We start from the raw sequence: 25,078 nt of genomic DNA, 5'->3' as shown, positions 1-25,078 counted from the left end.
TCTCCGTGTCTCCCTTTCCTTGGCTACTACACTTTCTTTTTCTCCCTTCTCCTCATCCTATTTGTACACAAACACTAATTTGTCTAAACCCATCACAATTCACCTGGCTGAGACACAGTTAGCTTGTGAAGCAAGTGCAGATATTAATAAGGAGGCAATATCTAATCAAGGTCAGTAGGAGGCTATCAGCTGATCAACTCACCCAAGACTTTAGCTCTGAAAATAAACGTAATATGTGCTAATAATATGAGCTTCCAACATTGGCCAACCACAGGTGCAAACGTCTGTTTTCTCGTCATCATTGTACAGTTGTTTGGAAATATTTGGTGCAGCACTAACATTGCAAACGCCTTCTAACATATAAGTAGGCATACATGTAAAGGCAGTAAGCATGTTCAAACCTCATGCTAAGTCATTAGCATTAGCATGTGTACTGCTTTTGAGAATCCTGAGGCAAGGTTGTAACATTTAAAAGATCAGATAATTATCTTTCTCTTACAAATTAAAAGGTAATTTCATAAGCAATTAAACTAAGTATCCTTTTTAAATGTATACAATGAGGTGTTACCTGGACTAATAGGACGTGCAGCTAATGTCAGCAAACTTTACAAATGTTTCTGAGTGACATTTAAGTTTGCTGTCTTTATGACTTCTGTACTTGTGTCACTGCTACATCACATTTGACCATTTAGTACGTATTACGATATGTCATGTTTGGCTACAGGGGGTTTTTATTCAGCAAAAGTGACAACATTTTGCAAAATCAAAGAAGACATTTGAAGCTAAAGTTGTTTTCATTCGCTATTTATCACAATTTCCTGATAAATAATGCTATTTCAGTTCTCTTCAACTATGAGGCAAATGGAGAATTAATTAGGCCATACTACTCATGTGACTTTGTACCTGAAGTGTTGTATTTGTAAATATGTACATATAAAAGAAGACAGATTGCTGATCGCAAAAGCTGTCCTGACTATAAACATGTCTCAGTAAACGATGTCAGTCTACTGAACTGATTATCAGAGCTACTTGAAGATGGAAAAGGGCTTAAAGGAAATCACAGTCCGTTTCCCTCCGCACAGCTGCCACATCTACATCCTTTAAAACCGTAATAAATTCAACAACTACAACAAAAAAAACCCAAACCAGACAAACCGGCTGTATTTATTAAAAGGCGCTGTTATGTGCATCCCAGAATATACTCAGATACCTGTCAATGTCTGTTTCAGTCGCGGTGGTCCACAACGCAAACATTTCATGCGTGTACGTGGTTGTCAGGTGAGATTGCGGCATTTACGCTGTGATGTGTCACACCTGATTACGGATACATGTTGCCTTCTTTCTCCCCTGTGCACTGCAAATGTGTGTGATGCATGCACGAGTGTGAGCGTGTGACAGGCACACATCAGCGGAACGTTTGGCGGTTGATGACAGCGCCGCGACCTCTGATGACGCCCTCCATTTTGTCACCGCCGACTCGCGCAGATTACCCCCAGCGCCATCTTCTTACTCTGTATGCTAATGAAACAGAGAGAGAGTAATGAGAAAAGAGTGACAGATTAAAAAAAAGAAAAAAGGGGAAAAAGAAAGGCACAGGAAACGGTGCATGAAAGAACATGTGAGACAAAGTGTTTGAATGTGTGTGACAGAGGAAAATAAGAGGAAGAGAACAAAAATCTGATGTCTGTGAGCATGCACAGTGTGAGGAAGATGAAATACAGTAGGTGAAAGAGAAAAGGGGAGACTAATGAAGGTCATCAGCTGCCATATTGGGGCTCCCTTGGATAGAAATTTAGGGAGAGAGGTAGGGGAGGCTCCGGTGAGTGTGATGAATATGATTATAGGTGTGTAAGTGTGTGTGACAGTAATGGATTCAGGGTGTGGAATAGAAAAGGGATATAGGTCCCTGAGAGTGTTGAATTTCAAACAGGGACACCGACCGGTCGCCGCTGCGCCACTGATCGCTCTTCGTGTGTGTGTGTGTGTGTGTGTGTATGTGTGTATGTGTGTATGTGTGTATGTGTGTGTGTGTGTGTGTGTGTGTGTGTGTGTGTGTGTGTGTGTGTGGCTTTGTGCCGAGGTAGTGAGTGAGATGCAGTCCGGCCCGCTGTAATTTATGTGAAAACTAACAGAGCTGTCCCGAGATGTCATTAGCTAAAAGGCAAATTTCATTATTTCGCTAATATGGAGCATGATGACTCTTTTTGATGTCTCCCTCCTTGTACTCTTCTTCCTTCTCCCTCCCTTTCTCCCTCCCCGCCTCCTCCTTTTTGTCTATTTACCCCTCCCTTCCTCTCTCCCCCTCACCCGTATTCAGAGGACCTCCTTATTCAGAGCAGCTTTCCCTTTCAAGGTTGAAGAAAATGGCCATGAGTCTGTGTATGTGTGTGTGGGGACAGTGAGAGTGGTTCGTGGTTCTGCTGGATGAGGTGATGGTGACTCACCTTCAGCCCACATCCACACCTTGCACTCCTTCCTCCTCCCTTTGATGTGTGTTTGAGTCGATGGCTAATCAGGTAGCATCAGGCCTAGTCCTCATTTCCCCTTCACCCCGGCCCCATTAGGGAGCAGGCTTTCTGGAGCAGGCCGATAAGGACAATATGCTCTTCTTCCACACTGTCTCTTCCATATATACCCCTAAATCTCCCACTACTCTCTCATTCTGCTCTTTTCCCCCATCTTTCCCTTGGCTAAATCTCCAGTGTCTCCCTGGTTCCTCCATCTCTCATTCTGCCCCGTCACACGCTTCTCTCACCTTTCACTTTTCTTTCCGTCTCACCACCTTTTCCTAAATGTCCCATTACTCTCTTTCTCGTCTTTTCCCCATCTTAACCTCTCCACTCTCTAAATCACACACTGCACCTCCTTCACTTCCTTCCTTTTGTCGGTGTCCCTCAGCATCCATCTCTCACTCGCCTTTCATTCTTAAACTTAGTCCCTAAATCCCCGGCCACGTTCCTTCAGCCTCTTCCCTCTTCATGCACCCCTTTTTCACGACTTCACGACTTCCTTTCCTCTTTCCCTGTAGTGCTTAACTCTTCTCCTCTCCCTCAAATTGTCTCGTAATCTCTTTTTCCCCCTCTAGGTTTCCTACTGTCTGAAACCGTACCATTTCCCCCCATTTCTCTTACCCCTTCCTTTACTCCCTGAGGAAACACTTCAGCGTTTGTGAGAAATTGGACTGATGGTCATTTTATCCATTAAGAGATGGAAACAGACACAAAGATCGGTCATATGTCCCCTACATAAGGCATTAAGATAAACACAATTCATTCACAACTGACATTTAGTATAAAGAGTAATCTTTAAATAAGAAAATAAATGAATTCATTCAAACAATATTTCAATGGGCACTACATGTAGGATCCTGTCTATTAACGATGTACTATTTCAGCCCCTTTAACCAGACAATGAGAGTTAATAAGCAGAACGAAATACATTTTCCAGTGAGAGCAAAGGAACATCCAATAGCACAAATTAAATATACTCATATTATTAATTAATATCTTTTCAAGGTAGAGCTTTGCTTCTGTTTACTCGTGAACATTACATTTTACCTACACTATAGCAAGTAATCTGTATAACTCAAGTTTAAACATTGCTTTCAGAGACATTTATTTATCAAACTGATCTCTTTGAATCTCTGCCTACAGATTACAAACCCTGTGTATTGACAGAATGTCAGCACATTGCTATAGTGTCGCTGTATAGTCTATAAAAAGCACACACATAACATAAACCCACCTTTTTAAAAGTGTGTGAATAACTGTCTTTTTTCCTATTCTTTTGTTTGAGTGACCTAACTTTTAGAAGAGACATGTTGTCACTTTCTCTCTCTCTCTCAGCCTCTGTTGTCACTTTCTGCTCGTGCTGTGACAGAACTGCCTCTCCCACTAAAAGTAATCGTAACGGTGGCAGAACACTGGGCTACACCTGGCATTTCTCACATGATAAACAGGCTGTTCCACATGTTGTATATGTAGGTTGTCATGATATGACAATTTTAAAAATGGCTGTTTATATTTATATATATTCCTGAAGGGCAAGTCTTTTTGGTGAGGTCCCTGTTGTCTTTGAGTTATTCTCAGTTGCACAAAGACTGATGCATTTTACTTTGAAACTATGCAACAACAGTATGTGTGGAAAAGTTAGAATACGGGCTGCACAATTAATTGAGATTTAATCGTAATGGACAAGTGCAATATTTGGTAAAATAAATGATGGTGAAAATTGTATTCTATATTAGTTATTGTGGGACTGCAGGCAAATCCGAGCCGACAAATGGTTTTCTTCAGAATCATTTTTTCCAAATCATGCAGCCATGATTAATATGATAACAAATATAAAATTGCAACTACTTATTATTGTGGCATTAAAGTGGTCCAGTGGCTACACAGAGCCAAAGCTCTTCTCCCTTACCACTATTTAGTTGCTGTTACAATAAAAAAAAAACTTTTAGTGCAAGTAAATTACTAATTCATAGAAGTGCAATATAACAACATAAAATGGCCTCTACGGTCTATTCCCACACATCTGGTACTCTAAGTTTGTTAAACTCAAACACTAAGAATCATTTGCAAACACTAGCTTTTGCAAAGCTGCTTACAACATGGGCTGTGAACTTTTGTGTGATTATTAGCATGGGCAACCACACAGACCTACAGGGAAGCCCAGACTGGACACACACACACACACACACACACACCATTTGTATCTTGAAATAGGGATCAGATAATGCCTCGTAAACACTGTAATGAGTGCCGTGATGATCAACAGCAACTCTGTCTCTCTCTCTGCGTCTCTCTCTCGTGGTTGAGGGCCCAAACTGTTCACAAACAGCCTGACGCTAATTTGGGATAAAAAGGAAAAATACTGACTTGCAATATTTTTCTGGTTTACCACAGATTTCTAAGGGACCACACATACAGCAGTGAAGTACCACCCACTCTCATTTGATGAAATTAGGTTAGGAAGGAGCCTGTTCGGTGCTTTCTGCCTTTTGTGAGAGAAGAGCTCATGGTGTGGAAATTAAGAGCCTGTATGTGCTTGTTGTGTGTGTGAATGTGTGTGTGTGTGTGTGTGTGTGTGTGTGAGAGGCTGACTAATCCCTCCACAGAGCTGAAACGAGTTAAAAACACATCAAAGGGAAGCTTAACCTCTGTGAAACCTCACCGGGTTTTTCAAGAACAACAAATGATCATTCTCCTCATTGTTTCCAGGGGGACTCTTTTCACCGCTGCGCTGCTGACTTTTCCCTCAGTCCTCTGAGTTTTCAAAAAGCCTGTGGTTTCATTTTTAATGACTGTGCCGTTTGTGTGTGTGTGTGTGTTACTGTTTGTGAAAGAATATAAATGTGTGAGTGGGTGCACGCTTGTGTGTTTGCACATAAAAGACGGGTATTTTTGAGTGTGACATGACAAATGAGGAAGCTAACAAGGACATGCAGTTCTACTCGCAATCATTAAAATGTAAGACATCCTGACCGGCTATACAACAGCTATGTATGTACTGAACCAATGAAGGATAAAAAAAAGGGGGTTTGGGAGACAGGTGGGGGGAGAAGGAAAGGGAAGATGGCAAGATGAGGCCTGAGACCTGCTTTCCCCAGAATTCTCATTATCACAGTATAATAGTGCTCTTGCTGATCAGATATTTGCATGCTTCTTTTCTGTTGTTGCTCGTTGGAACAGTGCTCTTGTTCAAGTATATATGTTCGACTAGAAGCAAAAAAGAGCCTAGGGGTCATTTGGAGATGCCCATGGAAAGAAGGCAAGACAAAAATGTCGTTGTATCTTCGTCAAAACCTCATTTAAAGGGGACCTATCATGCAAAATGCACTTTTGTACGTCTTTTCTACATGAATATGTGTCCCCGGTGTTCCAGGGAACTCACCAAGTGTCAGAAAACACAACCCTCTCTATTTTCCTCCATACCCAAATCTCTAAAAAAGGGGCTGTAACGGATCTGATAAAAACTGATCCAGATTTGAACACTGCCCTGACGTCAGGACGGTGGCGCTACGGCTATTGGGCCAACTCCACCAATCAGGGGAGACAACCACGGCCATTGCCGTTCGAAAGCGCTGGAGACGTTGTAGTACATATGCCAGGCCTGTAGATGGTGCTGTTGCTCACAGAATCAACCCTTGCTAAAACAGATCTAAAAAATGTCAAATTGAGCAAAATGAGGCATGGCTAAAATGCATGATCTGTTTGGTATTTTGAAAAAAAAAAAGTATAAATATGCCTTATATAGGTATGGTCCTACACTATATTATTCAAATATAGCATGATAGGTCCACTTTAAATAATTTCGTTTTTTAGCTGGTTGCAAATATGTCATAATCTTTGTGTCTCAGCTGGGATTCTGCAATGTGAACATGTAGCATTGCTATCCTGTTGATTTATTGGCAGTATTATGAAATTAAGTTGGGGAAGAATGTACGCCCGCTTCCAAATGTATCTGTTTTTATTTTCCCGTCGTTACAACACATGGGCTCCAAACACAGCGACATGAGAGAAATCAATAAATAGTTTTTGAAGTATAAAACAAAATATAAAACAACATCTACTACAATAAACAACTAATATACTCAATCACTCACGAGCACACACTCTCCCACAGGCACTTTCAGAGAGGCAGAAGCACGCAGACACATAATGTACTCTCATAACGACGTACGGCCACATTCACCGCAATAGATGCAGGACACATGGCGCACAGCTGCAGAGTAATCAGAGACTGTGGTACAGCCATCCACATCTGAGCTGCGTCTGTGGATACTGATGATGTGCCCTAAACTCTCCTCCAGTGTAAGACACATTCATCAACACTTGAGTCTTATTAGTTCATTTTAGTTGAAATAAATTGATTATAGTTCATCAGGACTGTCTGGATTTACAAATAAGTGCAGTGAAGATGTATGTTAGTGCTTAGGTGCTACAGTTTTGTTGCAATTGAAGATTATTTAAAGAAATAACCTACCGTTATTAGCTGCAATTGCTCATATAATTGCAGCATTTTAAGGTTGGCATCACTTCAGTATCAGATTTAAAATGTTAAGAGGTGTGAATGTTCTATGAAATAATCTCTTCATGGCACAGCAGTAGAGTTTGATTTTTGACGATTTGAGGGAATTCCATCATCATTCCCCGGTTCTGGATCGCCCCTCAGGCAAAAAGCACCCTGGGACTTGACTTTGACCTGCAGGACATTAACCTCAAACAGAGCGCACTCCCTGGTGAGGAGCTGCAGGTCAAGAGGTCTCCACAGGTCAAAGTCTTCAGGGGGCTTCATTTGTTCAGATCCCTGCTTGTCCTGCCAGACCAAGCGCCATGCAGAGAGGCAGGGGGCCTGATCCTGAACCCCCAAAGCCTGGGACTCACCTGCTCTCCCTAGCCTTAGTCTGGGTTAGAATCCCATCAATGTCCCCCTGTCACTGTTTTCCAGGCCCAAAGGAGGAGGAGGCGGAGGGAGGTGGACTGAGGAGGACTGCTGGGAGGGGGGAGGAGGAGGCAGGGCCACTTGTCTACGCTTAGACTTCTCCTCCTCCAGCTGCCTACGCAACCGCTTGTTCTCCCTGCTGAGGGAGGTTAGCTGGAGAGAGAAAAAAAAAGACCTTCAGAGAGACATATGGAGGAGACATGTTCAAACAGAAAGAATAATAATAGTTGTGAAAGGAAATCTTCATGTGTGACTTTAGAAACAGAGTGACGAAGGACGACACTTTTTGAAGTTTCAACATGTAAACATCCCACTTCATCTAAATCAACCAAATCACAAAACTTAATTTGGAAGATACCAATAAATATCAACCATCAGAAGTCAACAGCTATCAAGTTGATGAAGAAGCTGACATCCCATTATGTGCTTAATTCATCTTTCACAGTTGCTTTCATGCCTGTTGAAACGGAAATGCCGGTGGAAAATTGCGCGGAGGTTTTTCAGGAGAGTATTGTGTTCACAGTTTGAAACGGTTTGCAAGTAGGAGTCATGCGACGGTGTAAATTTCTACATGAAAACAACCAATTTGAGCGATCATTAGAGGTCGATTTGACACAAAATCATCCGTGACTCAAAACAAATCGCACGTCGTCAGAACATGATTGGGCTCCCCGAAACACAATTACAGACTAGCTAAATTGAGGGTGTTTCATTTTATTTGACAGGGACATTTGGTTAAAGGCAGGGAGGTGTGCGAGTCAAAACTTGTCTTTGAAGGCAAACATTTTTTTACATGCGTGGTAATTATATGCAAATGTGCCAGTCTAAAAATTGTAATAAGGCAGATAAAAGCAAAAAAAAGATTTGAAATCATGTATTTTTAGCTATGAGGAAGAGAAAAATAAGAAATTATAGGATAAAGGGACAAAAAGACACGTCGGGTAATGACAGTTGCACTTATTCACATCTGTTTTTTAGTGTGTGTCTTTTGCGGTTCAAGAATGATGTCACAACGACATGTCTGGCCATGTGTGTGTGTGTGTGTGTGTGTGTGTGTGTGTGTGTGTGTGCGCATATGAGTGTGTGTGATAGAGGGAGAGAAAAACACAAACGGAGATGAGACAGACACATTTCCGGATGGTTCTGCTAACATTACCCTTTCCAGACACCATGCGCACACACACACACACACATACACACACGCTCAATAAATCTGAGCAAATGTATTACATCTCATGACTAGAAATAGCAAAGTCTTAGGCTTAACCCTCAAAGAGCCAATGACATGTCGATGTGTCAAAAACTATCCTAAGACGCTTAAAGAGTATTTACTATCTTCAACAGGCAAACATCCTCCAACGTGTTCATTTATGCTTCGCCAAGAGCAATAGAGTTTCCACATGAAAAACACTGAGTTTGACATTTGTAATTAACCGTATATTCAAGTGGACCTGTTTAATTTTCCCCATCTTTGGTCGCTCTGGATGCTTTTCTAATTGCAGAGGAGGGGGGTGAAATTAAAAATCACAGCTTGTCTCTTCAACCTTCACATATTGCGGGTGAACTGGTGGGCAAACGTTTGGATGAAAAGGAAGTGTGTTAGTGGGGGGAGAGGGGAAGAAAGAGACAGGCAGAAAGACACGGAGGGGGGGTGTGTGTTCTATTGCTGGTGCGTGAGTGTGTTTGCACTTGGAAAGCTGGGTTTCCATTCAAATATTTTTAAATAAATTGTGAAAATTACTGAGCTAGAAAAACTAAATAAAGTGATTTATTTTTCATTGGCACAAAAGTTTTGAAATGTGATTTGTTTTTAACAGTTGTTCCTCCTGGTTCATAAAGCATATACATCATCATGCAAATCTGTGTTAAACCTATTGAGCCAACTTATTCCAATTCATTATCACAAGTGTTAGTCTTCTGTTTGCATTTATAGAGAGGTGCAGTGACGCGTCCTAAAACCCGGAAGTAAGCTGCGCATGGGTTCCCTCGACAAATAAGCAATGGGGTTTCTCCATAGGATTTTGGATAATAGCTCGAAATAAGGTCTGTGGAAAACGAAACTGTTAGATAAATACACATTTTGTTCAGCCGGATAATATCCACATGTCTTCCCTACTTTTATAATTTTCAAATCATAAATCTAATCGATAGATTTATGAAAATTATAAAAGTGCATTTATCTAACAGGTTTGTTTTCCACAGACCTATTATCCAAAATCCTATGGAGAAATCCCATTGCTTTTTTGTCGAGGGAACCCATGCGCAGCTTGCTTCCGGGTTTTAGGACGCGTCACTGCACCTCTCTATTGTTAGTTTGCCTTGTTTGCACAAAGAAAAACATTATTGTTTTTATTCATTTAAAACGATTCGATGGCAGTACATAATGAAACAATTTAATTAAACACCAATAATTCAATGTGAGTAGTCGTCATTCATTTTTCTTGCAAAGATTGAGCATGGAACCATCCATATATTAAAAAATAGCATTAAAAAACACTTATCTCAACATTTTGGATGAAATAACCCCTCATTCATAAATAAAATCATTGAGAAATGGGTGAAAATGTACCTGTAAAGGTTAAAAGGAGTCTTGTCATTTGACCTGCCCATTGAAAACAACACATTGAAATGTGGAAATACTCTGCAATACCTGTCGATCCATCTCTCCCTGCAGCTGCTTGCAGAGGAGATAATGCATGTCTTTTTTCATCTTTGCATGAAAGCATGAAATAACCTGGACACGAGCTGGTGCTAAAGCACAATAACAGCCCGCTTAATGCTAATCAAGTCTTGAAAGATTCTCAGTTTTTCCCTCTGATGTTCATCTTCATCCCAGTTGATGGAAAATCACTTTACTCGGATCTAATTTCGTGTGACATTTCAAAAGTTTGCATGAAATTAGCTTGACAGTCGGATGTAAATCATGCGTGCGCGCGTTGTTCGCCGTGTGTTAATGTGTGCCTGTGGGCGAGTGGGGAAGCAACAGCACTGAACCCGTTTGTGACTATGAGTAAATGAGACCGATCCAAAGCAGAGACACAGGCCTGATTTATAACCAGACGCTGCTCACATAGATAAACTGAGACATTCCATTCAGCTTCTTCTTTGATATCTGTGAGTGTGAGTCCAGTGAAGGGAATAGCCTTGTGTAAATGAACCGTCTACACCCTATCCCTTTCCAAGTGTGCTTGTATGTTTGTAGGATGTTGGATCGATGTGTGTAATGATTCACACTAGAGATTAAGAGGTGCTATTACACACCTGACCTGTTAAACAACACTCCTCTCTTCCTCTGCGTCATAAGTGCAGCTAACGCTCTTTTCTTTTCCCTGAAACAACATTACAAACTTCAACAAGTACCAGCTTTTGTCGTAGCCCGTCAATCAGCGGGCCATCGTGCAAACTAACAAAAGTCGGGTGAGCCGTTCCCCAGGCCCTGGAGTTTTGGAGAACTGAGGGGGCTGAGGAGTACTTTTGATTTGTCTCTCCTTTAGTGATTTGTTGACTCTTGTGAAGTAAAAAAAAAAAAAGAATGTCAGCTTTTCCTTAGAATATTCCTCTGTGTTTTTTTCCCCACACATTGTTTTATCACAGCGGGCCATTTCCCTATGCTGTCACAGAGAGATCAGCGCGGCTGTATTGATATACATCCCTCTCTCAGTCTCATGAAAGGGAAATCATTTACCAGTGGAAAGAAACGTCACTGCTTTTTCCCCGATACCATTTGTCCCTCCTTCCCTACACGCCTCCCCCCCCCCCCACCCCGCTGCTGACTTTTAACTTTTATCGTAGGAAGAGGAAATGGATGTCTGTGCGCGCCTGTGTGTAAGTGCGCGCGTGTGCGTTTGAAGTTGGACGCATGAAAGCTTCCTCTTCTGTGAGAGCTCAACAGCAGGTGGGCCGGTGGGTGGGTGTGTGTTTGTATCTGTGAAAGGACTGTCAGGACCTGGTGTGTGTGTGTGCGTGTGCGTGCGTGTGTGTGTGTGTGTACTCTTACTTGTTGATTTAGCATTCCAACGGCCTCCAGGTTGCTTCGCAGTCTGGTCTGCATGTCCTCCATTTTGCTGAGATTGTGAGCAACGCAGCCCTGCTTTTCTAAGCTGAAACACAAGCATGTGCACAAACATGAATTAGAAATACATTTTTTAAGAGAATCTAAGTATTTGTAGTAGTTTAAGAGAAATTAATCGTAAAAATGTAGCTTTCTGTAACTATCTGAAACTGGCTTTTGTAGTTTATCATGAATATTTAGCATGCCATCGTAAACTTTTAAACTCTAGTGTTTTTGCACAATATGCATTTGCAAGACAGAACAGCTCCAATCAAATGTCCTTCGAATCTAGGGCAGAAAGAAAGTTATCTTCATTATAACCATCTTCATTATAACTTATTACTAAACTCAAAGATGGGTGAGCAAATGAGTTCCAGAAATCATTAAATGATATATGAAAGCGCATGTAATACAGAAAAAAAAGAGAAACAAAAACAAAACCACCGCAGCCAGGGAACATTAAGAGTACAAGAAGCCATTTAAGATTTTAACTGTTTATTAAAAACGTTTTGGGAAATGACAAACAAATGTTGGGGTCTGCTGTCTTCAGACCCAGGGCCGACAAAGGAATGTCTATTAAATTAACGACGGTGGATAATGGTGCTCTGTACGGGCTGAAGCGCTTGCTGCCCCCGCTTTACGCTCTTTCTTTCATGCCCCACTGAACCTGTCCAGTTAGCATTCGGAAAACCTTCTAAATACTTTATTGAAGACTTCTTAGCCCATTAAAGTACCACCGTACCTTCCCAATGTTAATTTTCTTGTAAAGAGCAAGCTGGGATTTCCTATCAGAGCAGCGGATGGAAAGACAGTCCCGTTTTGCTTCAGTTGAGAAGACGCGCACGCTCATGGAGACGCTAATAAATGACATTATTTTTTTTCCAGTGGATGTGGGTGAGCTGAGACACACACACACACACACAAGCTTTTGGCCCTATTAGCGATAACTTTAAACATTTAAGATCTGAGGAGACACTTGAGGGAGATGCTAATATGTGAACTGACATTTTTGCCTGAAAACTTTATGAGATTCATTAGCGGGACAATTCAGCTGCTGTGCATTTGTAGCCGTCTATAGTAAACCTCAACCAAGAGACAATAACAACATTAATGGGAGCACCACTGAATTAAAACACACTCCACTGAAATATTTCTAGATATCTCTTATGGTTTTCTAAGAGGAGAAGAACTTCAAACCATTTACAGTAGAACTGACAATCTGTGTCGATGTGTAGTTCCTTTACACGTGAATATGAAAATATATAGATACCATATTATTTTTCATTAATTTGTCCATATATGTACAAACTGAAAATGGACCATGAGAATAAATATGAAAGACTTGCATGAATACAACTGACTGTCTATTATCTGAATCACTCAATCCTATTAACCGAATGACTAATCAAGCTTGTCCAATGTAAGCATTTTTTAATTTTCTTAAAGAAACCTAATTTTCGGAAAATTGACACTTATGAACTGAGGATAATTGCAACTGACCCTTTCAAATCCTTTTAATTTCACACCATACTGACGACACAAAGAACATTAATAGGGAGAAATGCTCAAATTCCCTTTGATCTTTTATATCCTAAACGCCTTAAAAAGATGAGTTGCTAAAGCAAAGTAAAAACAGGAGGTGTAAACTTTAAGCACGAACATAAAAATCAGAAGCGCCACAGATTCTTCACATGATTTAAACTCTCCCCTCGATGGTAATGTGGTCTTCAGCAGATCATGAAACATCACCGCCGCTGAGACAACTGTGTGAGATTTATGCTCCCGATGTGAGAAGGCAGCGATGCGCTCGGTGCTTGGCGTGACGCCTGTGTAAACATGTGTTCCTGTGTTTACACGCAAACATGGATGTGTGTAATTAGCGGCCTAACCCAATCAGTGTGTGTATAATTACAGTCATTAGTGTCAGAGCCAAGCTGCCATGCTCTCTAAACTACGCAATAAACTACATCGCTGCAAACACACACTCATCGTTCTTATTTACGGCTCTCATCTGAAATGGTATGCAAGACATGACTCCTATCACACAGTCTCCTTCTTATCTCTGCTTCTGCTTCACTCTAGTTCTCCGTGTTTGTACAAATCCTCTGCTGTGATCACTGGCTGCTCTTAATTGGAAGCACATTGTTAATGGTGCGCCTGATGGAGCCTGATGCTTTATGAGCACACCCCACATGGGATGAGTCACAGCAAACAGCATCAATATCCACTTCCACCACTTAATGCATTTCAATTAACACTCATATTTATTTATAATTTCAGATTATTTGAGGTTAAGTGTGAAAGTGTGGATGCAAATCATTTAATCAACTAAAGATGTCATGTATTTATGTTGAGAAATACTGCTCCATGGCACAAACATGACATTTTTGCATTTTAAGGGCTGTTGCAGGAGGGAAAGGCAGGCATAGCGTCCTCCTCCAGCAACAGGCAGGGTTTGCTAACAACTATAAAACTATATGTAAATGTCTATGTTCTCCATTCATCTTCCTCACCTCTCTGTTAGCTTTACCGGCACAAACTGCCATCGACAGAGTGAAGCGGTGACACTCCAGCTGCTGGGGAACAGTAGGCCGTGTGATCGTAATACATTTCTTTAATAAAGGCATATCTAATGACAAAACCTTCACGCCGTGTGGATTGCTGCCAGTGATAGTGACAGAGCCGACACACTGCAGATATCCCCTTTGCCACCAGTAATGAGATTTATCCAATGTATATGGCTGCCATGCTAATATCATGACACATCTGTTGCCTTATGGATGTATGATTTTCATACATATGGCATTTGGGTTAGGTAGGTGTAGAGTGAGCAGGGGGGGTAATAATGAAATAAAATAAATTAGGAATCTTCATAATAAAGAAAATGGAGAAAGAAGAGAGAATGGATGGGGAGACACTATGGAAGAGGCTTTCATTCACTGTTTTTATCTCGTCCCATGTTATTATATTCGCTCAATCAAAACCCCTCTTATGCATACGTCTATATGAACTGCCTCTCTCGCTCCGTCTCCCCCCCCCCCCCCCCTCGCTCAATCGCAATTATGAAGGAAAGACAAAGAAAAGCGATTCATCTTTCTGTCGCGGCCCCTTAATGATATCATTAAAATGACTGACAGCTTTGAATAGCGTTGGAAAGCTACTCCAGTCAAAACAAATCTGATCCGTTTTGGAAACAGAGCCTGGTGGTTCTTGAAGGGAGGGGCTCAAAATGATGTGAGGGGGTGGGGGGGGGGGGGTGGGGGGGGGGGGTGGGGGGGGGGGGTGTTAATGAGCGAGACCTGAGGGGGTCACACTGGGAGTATGGGGGGTACTGGTGCCCCCCCACAAACACCCTCTCCCACCCTCCTTTCTCACTTCCATCCGACACCCAATCCCATCTGTGCCACATTCACTTTAATTACCTTAACGAACATAACAAATATATCTCTCCTCTTCAGATGAATGCTATTTGACAGCCATGGGGGTGGCAAAGCAGGAGAGAATGGGCCCTTGATTAGAGTGTAATCATTGTTAAAGGCCCAGCGTGAATAACTTATTCAGATTCAGTGACACACACACACACACATGCAGGGAAACACAGGTGGCTGGGCCCGCAGGGGTGTTTCATTCACAACTTCGCACTCCTGCTGTTATTATCATCATCAGCTTTGTTCAGGCTAGATTGTGTGTGAAACATGGTGGGCTTTTTGTTGGATATGAATGCTAAGCTCTGATCAGCTGGTGGATGCACACAAATGTAACATGTTCACACACACATGGATGACTCACGTTCTGTCGTCTTGCCGGATGCCCTGGTCTTGGATCCGGGCCTGGAAACAATTATGAAATGAAACCTGTTTGTGATCGACACTCTTTATTTGTCTCTCCCTGCTTGTACTTCATTGCTTTTCCACTTTGCACCTGTTCACCTTGAAGCGCTCCATGTCTCTCTGCTTCTTATCCGCCGCTTCTTTCAGTCTCTTTACCTCCGCCTTCAGCGTGTCATTAGCGCCCTGAAGATGTCTGACGAAAGCCGGGGAGATGCAGAGACAGAGTTAAACAGAGAAATAAACACCGGCAAAGAAAAAACAGACACCTATTATCATCAAGGGACTCTTGTTTACATGGCAAAAAATACTCCACCAAACAACAGAAATGGCGCCTGTGCTTCCGGAAGAGCCTTTAACTATCAGACGTTATCTATGACATACATACACACATTTGATGATCAATGATGATGGAACCCGATTGCAGCCATTTATCACTTGTGGCTATTTCAGTATTTAATATTTGTATTCTCAGTATCCAGAAGTATTCAAAAAAAGCTGTCTTTATTGTAATACTTTATTTAAATGGGAGGGGAAGTAGGAATATCCGGTTTTTGAGATGTTATAACGCTCTAACTTCACCTAGCTTGTGTTTCTAGGTTGTGAAAGACTGTTTTCATTGCTGAATAACAAAAATGTAAGAACAAAACACACACACACACAGTGGAAGTTAAGAGAGAGAGGAAGCAGCAGACACACAGAGGGTGGTAGTGCTGCTGGGCGGGGCGGGGGGGAGGGCATGGCACCGCAGGGGGGGGGGGATGACAGGAGAAGGCTAGACAGCTTTGATCTCTGGGAAGAGGAATATGTCACGCCCCTGTCTGTGAGTGTGCATGTGTGTGTAAGTGTGCATGTGTGTGTGTGAGTCATGATGATGCAGATATGCAAAATCACTGTGTCCATCTTCCATAGCTTCTCTTAATAACTGGACTTAAAATCCCACTGGAAATGTTACATTCATATTCTATTTAATATTGAATAATCCATTCTTGCACAATAATATCCTGCATTATATTTGTTACTGGAGATTTGTATTTCCACATGTATATTTTCCACATGTATACATATTTTTTATTTTTTATCTTTTTAATGCTATTTCTGAAATATATTAGACTGTTTATTTCTGTGTCTTAGTTTCTCTTATGTACATTGCCTTGTGTTTTATTATGCTGTGGGATTAATAAAGTACCTACCTATCTATCTATCTACCTACCTACCTACCTACCTACCTACCTATCTACAGTATCTATCTATCCATCCATCTATCTATCTATCTATCTATCTATCTATCTATCCATCTATTCATCTATCTATCTATCTATCTATCCATCCATCTATCTATCTATCTATCTATACATCTATCTATCTATCTATCTATCTATCTATCCATCCATCCATCTATCCATCTATCTACCTACCTACCTACAGTATCTATCTATCCATCCATCTATCTATCTATCTATCTATCTATCTATCCATCTATCTATCCATCTATCTATCCATCTATCTATACATCTATCTATCTATCTATCTATCTATCCATCTATCTATCTATCTATCTATCCATCCATCTATCCATCTATCTATCTACCTACCTACCCATCTATCTATCCATCCATCTATCCATCTATCTATCTACCCATCTACCTATCTATCTACAGTATCTATCTATCTATCCATCCATCTATCTATCTATCTATCTATCTATCTATCTATCTATCCATCTATCCATCTATCTATCCATCTATCTATCTATCCATCTATCCATCTATCTATCCATCTATCTATCTATCTATGTATATATCCATCCATCCATCCATCTATCCATCTATAATACACACAAATAGGTGGAGGTGGAGGTGTAGCATTATTCCCTCATTGATAAACTCACGCTTTCTCTTCAGTGAGGATGAGCAGCATCTTGTGTTGGGCCTTCATCTGAGCAGAGAGGCTCTCGTTGGAAGCCCTGTAAAGAGGAGAAAAACGTCTTAAATGTAATAAAGTTTAAAGGTAAAATAGCCATTATTAATGCCACTATATAGGGCAGTGATAAGATTAGATTAGAAAGATGCAACTGTATTGTCGTGGAAAAATGATGTGAGCATCTAAGCAGACGTGCAAGAGAAGCAGCATATGTGTATAAAATAATCATATAAATACGACAGATATTATTAGTAAGTATATACAGCATAAGAAGAATTATTGAGTACAAACACTATGAACATTATTGTAAATATTGAATTGAGGTTGTAGAGATATAAACACTCTAGACGGAATAAGTATGAAACACTATAAACAAGTATTGACCCTTTTATAATAACATAGTATTGGTAGGGGTACTATAAACACACTGAACATACACATTATCAACTTAAATATACTGGTACATTTCTTTTTATATACACATTTAAGGAAAGAACAATAAAAAACATTCAGTGTAAGTGTTGTCATACCTTTGTTCACTGATCCAGCGGTTGACATTAGTCAGGACCAGCTGGCTCTCACAGCGGAGGTTTGCTTTGCCGATCAGTGTCTCTTTCAGCTGCAATACACACCAAGTATAATCCATAACAATGTGAGACATCATACAACTAAATATAATAATAATAAATCTTTATTTATAGAGCACTTTTCATACAACACATGCAGCTCAAAGTGCTTTACAAAATGACAAACCACAAGTTAAAAATACAAGAAATTCCCCTCAGATTATTTGTTAAGAACTGTACAGACCTGTACATGCAGCAAAATATAACATTTCATCAGGTTAATAGACACAAGGAGGTCAAATGTATGATAATAAAGATAAAATAAAAATAAATAACGGTTTCTCTCCGACAGATTAGACACAAGAATCGATGCAACAATATAACATATATAGCAGCAAAGTAAAACGTATGCATAATGTTCACAGAATTCCCCTCTTATTACTTTCTTCTTACTCTTAAATTCCTCATCTTTTCTGACTGGATTCACGATGGTGAAAACTGGAAGATTTGTATTGTCGTGTTAATACTTTGCATTAATCCTACAGCTGAAGGAAAGTTTGATCTGCATGATATTATTGTAAGAGACATTTGGTAATATAAGTATCAATCTCTAAATTCCTGTAATCTTTCTTTGTCTTTGCTTGTTTAGGATTTAGGATTAGATAAATGTTTATACAAATGAAGGCATTATTTTAGATGATTAAATGTAGTGCCTTTAGCGAGTTTATAAGGATCTACAGTAACCCTGCTTTAGTTCAACCAGAAGTCTGCAGCTTAAAAATATCACTTTCTCTCAAGGGAAATATTAAAGTCTTACACTGGCTTTTCACTTTGAGATTTGTTTAAGTCTCTCCCACTCTGCACCGACACCAAAGGTGTGAAATAAATGACGGTGAAACAAGTGGATAAGGGAGACTGTAATAGATGTGAAGAAAGGACAGGGTGAAAATACATGACAAAAATAAAGCACATTAGCAACCCGAGAGAAAAATTAGCTAAAGGGAGAATAATGGGGGATGAAAGGGTGGCAGACGCAGGTATAGATAGCGGGTAGAAGTTTAAAACAGGTGCAGAGGGAGAAAAGAGGGAGGATGGGGGAGGAAAGAGGGAGGATGGGGGAGGAAAGAGGGAGGAAAGAGGGAGGAAAGAGGGAGGAAAGAGGGAGGAAAGGGGGAGGATGGGGGAGAGCAGACTGAAGACGAGATTGCAGGAGGAAGTCGGGTGAGGGGTGAAAACAGCGATGGGATGGCACCGGCCAAACTGCTGACTTTTCATTCTGCTTATCAGTCAGGACCTTTCCAGACCTCAACTCTGGGGAGCCCGACACATTACCCTTATCGCCATGGAAACACCTTGATACACTATACCATCTTCCCATGAAGACTTTGACGACCATGAACGAATTTTTCCAATATGTGGGACATCATTTAGGCACCCCAAAAATGCCATATGATTAACCCAAAATGTCAAAAATATCAGCTGCCGTGTAAGCTGAATCATGTTCTGTGTGTGTGTGTGTGTGCGTGTGCGTGTGCGTGTGTGTGTGTGCGTGTGCGTGTGGTGAATCCTATAGTTACATGTATTATTGTAGATGTTTATCTGGAAAGCACCACAGGGTTAAATGTAACACAGAGATAATAAGACACCTGATCCTGTCGATGCAGAGCTGACTAAAAAGATTAGAACTAGGCTTCATTTCAGCATCAAATGGCTTCAGTGGAACAGGGCAATACAGCCAATAGAAATGAAGAACCTTTAAGATTACTAAATAAAACACAATTCTGTAGAGTTCATTAAGTCTGGTTTGTTGATCTATTGATTGTTATGAATCAACAAAACAGCAATATATTACCTCCTTTGGGCCAACCCCAAATGTACAGAACTACAGCTTGTACAGAGTGAAAACAACAACTTTTAGATTATTTACAACTTTATCTACCTGCACCACATACAACCCTGAGCTACAGAGTGAGCAGACAGTTGTACAGTTGACCAGTCATATTTGTAGCACAGTCTATGAGAGAAATTCATGCAACAACTCAAAGGTTTTAGCGTGTGTTCTTTTGCAGCAAAATGTGCAACAACAATATTTGCTGCAACAAAAAGGTAAATGGACACTCACATTGCCAACTGAATAGGCTGCCTGAGATGTGAAAGCAAGTCATGAAGAAGACGCGTATCTGATGACTAACATCTCACAACATGAGGAAGAATTACACTTTTAATAAGACTCGGGTTAAGGACCTTTCCACAAATGAAGTCATCAAGAAAAACTGGGGCAACGACGAAATTAAGTCGAGCAAATTATTAAATTCTGAAGAGAAAACTGAGTCGGGGTATAAATGGTAATAGCATTTATCAAATAGGAATAAATATTAGTTGTGATTTCTTTCCTGATTTTGGTGTAGACCAAACCCACACTAATACTACAATATTAATTATAGACACAACAATATCAAACTGAACCACTCAAAAAGTGGCACACTTAAATGCATCTACACACACACACACACACACACACACACACACACACACACACACACACACACACACACACACACACACACACACACACACACACACACACACACACACACACACACACACACACACACACACACACACACACACACACACACACACACACACACACACACACACACACACACACACACCACACACACACACACACACACACACACACACACACACACACACACACACACACACACACACACACACACACACACACACACACACACACACACACACACACACACACTAATGACAGTAATTACCTTTAGTCTCACATTAACATCTCCCTCCTGACTGGCGGAGGGATGTAAATCGCGCCACAAGTCTGATGTTGTGATTAGGACTAAATTACGCACCATCACTCTGTTTCCACCAGTGTCAGGGGAGGCAGTGGACGGGTGTGTGAGGAAAAGGGGGAGAGTGTGAGGACATTTAGAGAAAAGGGGACAAAGGAGGTGCGATTGCACACGAGGGGGGAGGAGTAAAGTAGCACACCTGCTTAACATTTAGATTGGTTTTGTTGCACAAATATTTTAGCAGATGATGGGGGCTAAAAGGGGCAACGAAATGCATTTGGGACACACTTATAACCAAGTTGGGCGATACCACTGGTTCTTTCAGGCCTCTGCTGGGGAATATGAGTTAACTGCTGCAGAGCTGGTGAAGGATTTCTGATCTGCTGCAATAGTATTTATCATTTTGATGGTTTATTCTATCATAAAAAAGCACAGTCCAGCCCACATTCTGTATTCACAATAGATACAAGATGTGGCTTGAAGTTCATTCTGATGTATAAGTTCAGAAAAAGATCGTACAAAGCGTACCTGCAGACAGAAAAGAAAGAAATTGTGGAGACTTAATGGATTTTCCATCTTTTCTATTCTCCATGGAGCTGTGGACTAGTATCACATTTCACATTAGCTGTCCAGGACAAAAGTGCTTTTTCACTAAAACAGACCGTGCTGTCCAAGGGATAAACATAACTCAAAGTTAACTTTTCTCTGTGAGGAATATGAAGATGAGGATCTAATCAGAAGCAGACAGCCTGCTTGTTGCTACCATAACCATCAAACCGCCAGAGCTGAATACGAGCCATTACTCTGTTCCACTCAGCTCATCAGAGCACATCCTCTCATCAAATTAATGAACACATTTATTGTTAAACACGTTTTTATAAAACATTCATTCATTCTGTCTAATTAAAAGACCCAACAGGCCTGACATCACTTAAATATGCATACTTATCACTCACAGGGTCTGAATTAAAGATCTACAGGCGTGTGTGAGGGTGAGGGTGAGTGAGTGTGTGAGTGTGCGTGCGTGTGTGTGACGGTAGGAGAGAATGAGGTTTCCTGAGCAGGTCTTCTCACTCTAGGCTTAATGGTGATAATCATGGCGTGACCCAACATTAAGACTGTGCGTGCGTGTGTTTGTGTGTGTCCCACTCTCCCTAATGGTGACGATGATGACATGTTCTCCATTAGACTAGTCAGTGGGCCACAGCAGATCTAGCATATTAATGATGCTGATGATGGCTTCTTTAATTACCCTCGTCTGCTGCCGCATGGCCTCGCTCTTCTCCCCGAGTCCTTTCATCACACACTCTCCTACGCATGCTGCTGGGTTGTTTATCAGTGGCAGACATTATTCAAGTCCCCTATCTTTGCATCTAGCCTGCATGAGCAGAACTACATTACCAGGCTCGGTAAAAGTTCATCAGACACTTCCCAGCTAGATGAAGTTCCCACATCTTACTAGGGATCATTTTAATATATCAAGGGAAATTAGAAGACTGAAGACTTAAGCGACCGGCCTGCAACAGTACCAAGCAAAGAACCATTTTAGTTTGTTTAATGTTGCTGTATTTTTTAGTCAATAGCAAAGGCAAGCAACAAACAACTGCCAGCCCTGTTATTATTTCAAAACCTTAAAACTAAAATAATATATAGTGACGGGTGGCATTCCTTTATAAAAAGTTACTTTCTGCAAGATAATTGATTTGTATGAAACTATTTCTGAATACACAAATATTTTTAGGAAGTTGACATTAAAGTAAATTAAGGGACCACAATTCAATGACGTGTTGTATAACATGAATATCTACTTGATAACATCTCACACAAAAGGAAAAGAAAGTTGTCTTGACTTCGCTAGGTTTCCATTTGTCCATAATATCAAATCATATCAATAATGTTAACTAGTCTTCATTGTTTGCTCAGAGACTGAGATGAAGTTTGAATAGACCAGTGCTACAGAGCTTTTTTGTAGTGTGTGAAGAGGACTTTTAAAAGAATCAAACTTGCAGCTAAGATGAGATGATGAAATGTTAGCCTTGAATAATTACAATTATAACAATTACTTACAGTTAAACAAGGAGCTGTTGGATGAGTCTCTAGTGTGGTTTGCAGAGACTGATTTTCACTTATACGTTTCCTTGAGCACGGTAAAAAGAAAACAGGTATACATGTATAAAAGCAAGGAGTCTGAACTTTGAACAACGGATATGATTTAGCCTTGGTTTCTTTCTAAAACCCCCATGGTAAATACAGGTTTTGAGTACCTGAAGAACAAAAGGTTCCACTAATCCAACATTTTACATTAAAACTACAATTAATACAACTCAGCTAAATGTGACCTAACAACAAGAGAGAAACAACCTTTTAATACCAATGGGCCTAATTTACTTGTTCTTTCTTCCTCTTGCTAACATTGAAGCATCATGTCTTAAATACACCTAATGAACTTTACACAGTAACTTTGAAGTTTTACCCGCATCCATTCACAGAGAAAACAGACCTACGGCCTTCTTCAGGTGAAGAAGGACAGCTTGACAGCTAAGAGGGACACAGAGTTATGGAGTTGACGTTGAGAAAAATAGCGGTCGGCGTCTGCTCATTGTCCGTCTCATTCTTCAGTTGAATTACAGGAGCATAGCTTAAGGAGCTGTGTGTGATGGGACACAAGGACACGCATGCACACACACCGAACAAATACGAAGGCCAAACTTATACTGGTATAACTGAACCACTTATTTGTATTCATCAACTAAACAAATGAGATTCATTTGTCCTCATCTCAATCATCAGTGCAGTGTGTGTGTGTGTGTGTGTGTGTGAGTGTGAGTGTGAGTGTGAGTGTGAGTGTGAGTGTGAGTGTGAGTGTGAGTGTGTGTGTGTGTGTGTCTTAAAAGGTGTGATCTAGAAGGTCATTTGAAACTAATTAGGCTAGGTCTTGCTATCAGGTATAATGTGTGAGATTAATGAACAGATAGGAAAGTTCCAGCGACTTGCTCTCTCAAGTATATCAGATAAAACACTACACACTTGTGTTGGTAAAAGTTCAGCCACATTTCAAATAAAATCAGACCCTTATAGTGTTTGATTAGTTAATGGCAACATTCAGAAGCTAAATCATAGCTGTAAGGGTGAATAAAATGTAAAAAAACTGTAGCAAATCAACTTTTACTCCGATGTGAAAATGCTGTGAAGATTAAAACAGCGTCTTGGAGCTTTTTGTGATTCACTACGTTTCCTTTCTGAAAGATACTTAAGCAGCTTTTATCTCGAGGCACCCTGTTGACTCAAAATGATTAAAAGCTACTGCTAATTGTATTTCTATAGGGTGACTTCAATAGTAGTAAACGTTTGAGTAGACATTCTCCTAAACTTTTGCAATCTGAAAACTATTTTGCGAATTCTCATTAAGGCTGTTTGAAACCTTTTGCTCCATGCTTAAGAAGTTGAGGTAAACACACTAATGACTGTGATTGTGTGTGTGTGTGTGAGTGTGTGTGTGGCAGAGAGAAAGAAAAGAGGGTGGAAAGGAGAGAGGGCGGGTCTGATCAGTCACAAAAACATGCCTCATGTTTACCACAGCTCGTATCTGAACTGGACTCATGCAGAGGGACATGATCGAGAAGAGTGTGTGTGTGTTTGTGCATGCTGAAAGGCCTCACACGCAAGCAAGAAATGAGTGGCAGATAACATGCAAATCCCTTTCTTCATATCAGAAGGGAAACATAAAATGAAAATGCATAAACAGAGCCGGAAAACACAAACAAGGATGTAACACACACACACACACACACACACTGTGTATACAAAGACATGTACACAGAGAAAGACAGAGCTATCTGAGGTTCAGCTACTGTGCACCGAGGCAATTTGTAATATAGATTTCCCTCTATAGGCCACTGTAGTGTACCATTTACCATTTCAAACCCTTTGATTTTTTTCACCGCCGGATAATTCATCTTCTGCTGCTCAATAACACAGATTGGGACCTAATGAAGGAGTCATAGTCAGAATGGACTTCACGCTGATGTTTAAACACTGTTTGGAGTCAAATTCATTGAGAAGCTCATCTGTTGTTGACATGATGGAAGACGGCGAGAATGCAAACAGGGGAAATGTTGGATTGTGTGTATGAATGCATATAACATGCAGATAAGTCAATTACAACTCAAGGAATGTAATACAAATGTTTTATGGATTTAAACAGATCAATATAATGATTTTAACAGCAGTTTGAAAAGTAAAAGAATATTATTTTATTATATTGACCTGTTTTTAATCACTTACATGTAACACAATTGTAATGTTGTACTTTGTCAATGTTGAGCCAATATTAGTTACTTTTTGAAATACCAGGTTGATTACTGCGTTGAGTACCACATTATATTAATTTAGGATATCATTAAAAATGAGGGTTGATAAATGTAGTGGAGTAAAAAG

General features: G+C 40.5%; 1 protein-coding gene across 4 annotated transcripts in view; it reads right to left on the bottom strand.

The window, feature by feature from the left end:
* Nucleotides 1–1,195: 1,195 nt before the first annotated feature.
* LOC117483896 (trichohyalin-like) overlaps nucleotides 1,196–25,078 on the bottom strand; it is a 95,900-nt gene continuing 72,017 nt past the window's right edge. For 2 of the 4 annotated variants that reach the window (XM_034132224.1, XM_034132226.1), the window contains exons 22-27: nucleotides 17,775–17,863; nucleotides 17,213–17,287; nucleotides 15,424–15,517; nucleotides 15,284–15,324; nucleotides 11,441–11,543; nucleotides 6,451–7,596 (exon numbers count right to left, since the gene is read on the bottom strand). In XM_034132224.1, the coding sequence (XP_033988115.1) occupies nucleotides 7,411–7,596; nucleotides 11,441–11,543; nucleotides 15,284–15,324; nucleotides 15,424–15,517; nucleotides 17,213–17,287; nucleotides 17,775–17,863 (588 nt within the window). In that variant the 3' untranslated portion in view covers nucleotides 6,451–7,410. Of the gene's footprint in view, nucleotides 1,519–6,450; nucleotides 7,597–11,440; nucleotides 11,544–15,283; nucleotides 15,325–15,423; nucleotides 15,518–17,212; nucleotides 17,288–17,774; nucleotides 17,864–25,078 lie in introns of those variants that run through there. The other 2 variants (XM_034132225.1, XM_034132227.1) reach the window with 2 other exon arrangements.

This window comes from Trematomus bernacchii, unplaced genomic scaffold, assembly GCF_902827165.1.
Source record: "Trematomus bernacchii unplaced genomic scaffold, fTreBer1.1, whole genome shotgun sequence".
In the NCBI taxonomy this organism is placed as follows: Eukaryota; Metazoa; Chordata; class Actinopteri; order Perciformes; family Nototheniidae; genus Trematomus; species Trematomus bernacchii.
This window is presented reverse-complemented; position numbering and strand designations above follow the sequence as displayed.